This window comes from Chaetura pelagica, unplaced genomic scaffold (genome assembly GCF_000747805.2).
Source record: "Chaetura pelagica isolate M959 unplaced genomic scaffold, ChaPel_1.0 scaffold181, whole genome shotgun sequence".
Classification (NCBI taxonomy): domain Eukaryota; kingdom Metazoa; phylum Chordata; class Aves; order Apodiformes; family Apodidae; genus Chaetura; species Chaetura pelagica.
The window spans coordinates 112,522-115,253 of NW_009951992.1; the positions used below are offsets into that span (position 1 = coordinate 112,522).

General features: G+C 51.2%; 1 protein-coding gene across 1 annotated transcript in view; it reads right to left on the reverse strand.

Annotated features, from left to right (window-relative positions):
* The window catches only part of CD34 (CD34 molecule), a 24,358-nt gene that overhangs the window by 1,868 nt on the left and 19,758 nt on the right, over positions 1–2,732 (reverse strand). The window contains exons 6-8 of the mRNA XM_010002090.1: positions 1,151–1,298; positions 792–832; positions 2–96 (exon numbers count right to left, since the gene is read on the reverse strand). Coding sequence (XP_010000392.1) covers positions 2–96; positions 792–832; positions 1,151–1,298 — 284 coding nt within the window. The remainder of the gene's footprint in view (position 1; positions 97–791; positions 833–1,150; positions 1,299–2,732) is intronic.

Genomic DNA, 2,732 nt, shown 5'->3' on the forward strand with positions numbered 1-2,732 from the left:
CAGCAGGAGTCCAGATGTGACCAAGGCAATCAGGGTCTTCTGAGAAAAGTTCTGGTGGTTCCTCACACTCCCCCGTTTAAGGGCTTTTATTCCAAACTGGGGAAAGAAAAATATAAAAACAGAAAGCTGGGATTTGGACAAACAGGAAACGTGTTCATCTGCTGCGCAGGCACCAGGCTCCAAACAATGCTGCCCTTCACCTCCCTCAGAAACCTCACGTAAACAAGGTTGGGGGCTCTGCTGCACCAGTTCCTGAGCTTTGCACTTGCCCTGTGAGCTCCCACATCCTCACGGTCTCATTTCCCATCCAAGCATCTTCTGTGGCACAGGGGAATGTTTCCCCTTGGATGCAGAGTGTGTGTCTGCCTGGCTGAAATCCCCTCGTGCTGCTGCAGCTCTGCTGCCACTTCCAGAGGCTCTACAGCCTGATGGCAGCAGCACTGGAGTGTTGAGAAGAGGAATTAATTAATGTCAGCATGGTACTTTGAAGAAGCAGAGTGCCAGTTACACCCTAAGAGTTATTGTTGGCATCTAGTCCTTTTTAAAGAAATTTCTACCAAGTTTTACAGTAACTGTTTCAAGCATTTCTGCCTTCAGAGGTGGTGTTAGTGCTCCTGGGGTGAGATGGCTCCAACCATCTCATGTGCCAATGCTCAACAAATGCCCCCAAGACAGAGGCAGGTTCAAGTCTCAGCCATCTGCTCCATCCTCACTTGACCAACTGAATATCTCCTTTCTCTACCTGCTCAGGCCATTAAATTTTTCCAGCTGAATTTGCTCAAGGAACTTACCTTTTCCCAGTGAGTCTCCTGGAGCATGTCTGTAGCAGGATCTGCAAGGTTTCAAACAGAAGAGGCACGTCACACAGAGCAGCTAATGGCAACACTGGCATGCCAACAACAGCCTGGTCACTGCTGGACAAAGAAGAGCCATGAGGCCCTTCTTGCTCTGGAGCCACCACCACAGATCCATGGATCTGGTAAGATCCCAGAAGGCAGAGCAGCAGCTGTGGAGAGAAATCTCCTCCAGGCTGTAACTAAGGCTTTGTGTCCCACAGCCTCTCTCCGCACCCAGTTCCCCTCTCCCATTGCCCACATCAAGGTCATCAGTGATTCCCATGTCAATGACAGCCAAAGGTTTCTGCACTGACCTCTCTCCCCGACGAGGATGAGGAGGATGCAGTCACGGTCCACCTCGGATTTGGCCAGCTTGATCTGGCAGGGGGAGGGAACACGGTGGGTACTCCCTTCACATATCACTCTCCACAGTTCCAGTCCCTTCACCTCCAAAAAATCTTTCTGCAGAAGTTTCAAACAAAGAGCCATTCAACCAACCGAACTGACTAATCCTCCATCCCAGCTGTGCTGATGATAGTACCAGCAGTGCTGTGCAGTGCCCTGTGCTCGGTGCCTTATCTGTGCTGCACAAACCTGAGCAGAAGCAACCACAAGAGACTGAGGTTGCTGGGCTGGGGGGGGTCAGCCCTTCACCTCCCACTGCTTTGGGCCCCAATACCAACACCTGGCAAACGGAGATGCTTATTTCTTGTTCCGTAACTTAATGAGATTAAATTAAATGAAGATACCATTAGCAACCCTTGCAAATGGCATTTAAAGAAAGCTAAATTTAGGCTCTGGACTGCATGGCAAGTCCCTCCAATGCTCAGACTGAAGCAGGCGCCTGAAGAGCCCTATTGTTTCAGAGTCCTGGGCAGGGGCTGGAAAAGGAGGGAAATAACAAAGAAGCATTGAGCCTTCCTGTTTAGGAAATGTCTTCAATGTTTTTGCTAGGTTGGTGATCAAAGGTTAGGCAAAAAAACACAAATTTCTCACATTTTAGAGCTGAACTGACTCTTGGGTGGACCCTTGTGCAGGCCAGTGTCTGTATCAGACAGGATAGGCTTTCTCCTTGGGTCTATTTTCAGCCACAGTCAGGCTTGGAGACTGAGCACACAGTTGCTAAAAGACCTTATCAGCTTCCCAGACATCCTCCCAGCTGGGGACATCACCTGAGCTGTGGCTCTGCCCCCTCCTCCAGGCAGAGACCAGCTCCAGCTGGGTCCCCAGGAGGTCCCCAGCAACCTGGGGCTGTGAGAGAGGAGCAAACCCTCTCTCCTGGCAGGGCTGAGCTTGGGGCCTTTCTCTCTTTGCCTCAGAATTACCTCAGCATTGTGCTGGGATTGCCACATCCTCTTAGCATACAAAAAAGCAGAAACTCATCCATGGGAGAATAACAAACAAATCATTTTCAGCTGTTTCTATAGAGCTTGGCTTGGAGCGAGAAAGGCCAAGATGGAACAAGAGACCCAAGTGTGCATTTTCCTTTCTCTGCTGTGGAAAGAACTCATCAGAGTGTCAGAATTTCCCCTTGCAATTAGCAGTGCTGGGTGCCAGCTTATTGCTCATTTGCTTTGGGAAAGGCCAGCAGGAAAGCAGCCCTCACCGTCCCTCCTATCTGCTCCCCTCGCACACTCTTATCTGTTTCCCAGGTCCAGCGGCTGCTGGGCTGGAGCTGGTTTTTCCCAGTTGGTGCCTGTGGAGGTGGAGGCCTGGGAGAGGCCTGCTGGAGGCAGGGAACAGCTCACAGCTGGGAGTGGGGCAGTTGGACTCATTTCACGTGGAGGGAGGGTTGAGAGTACGTGCGACTGGATAGGACTCTGTAGGATATTCTGGGTGTTCTCCTGCACACTGAGGGGTGTGCAGGTGTGTGCACAGTGCCCAAGCCCCGTGCCA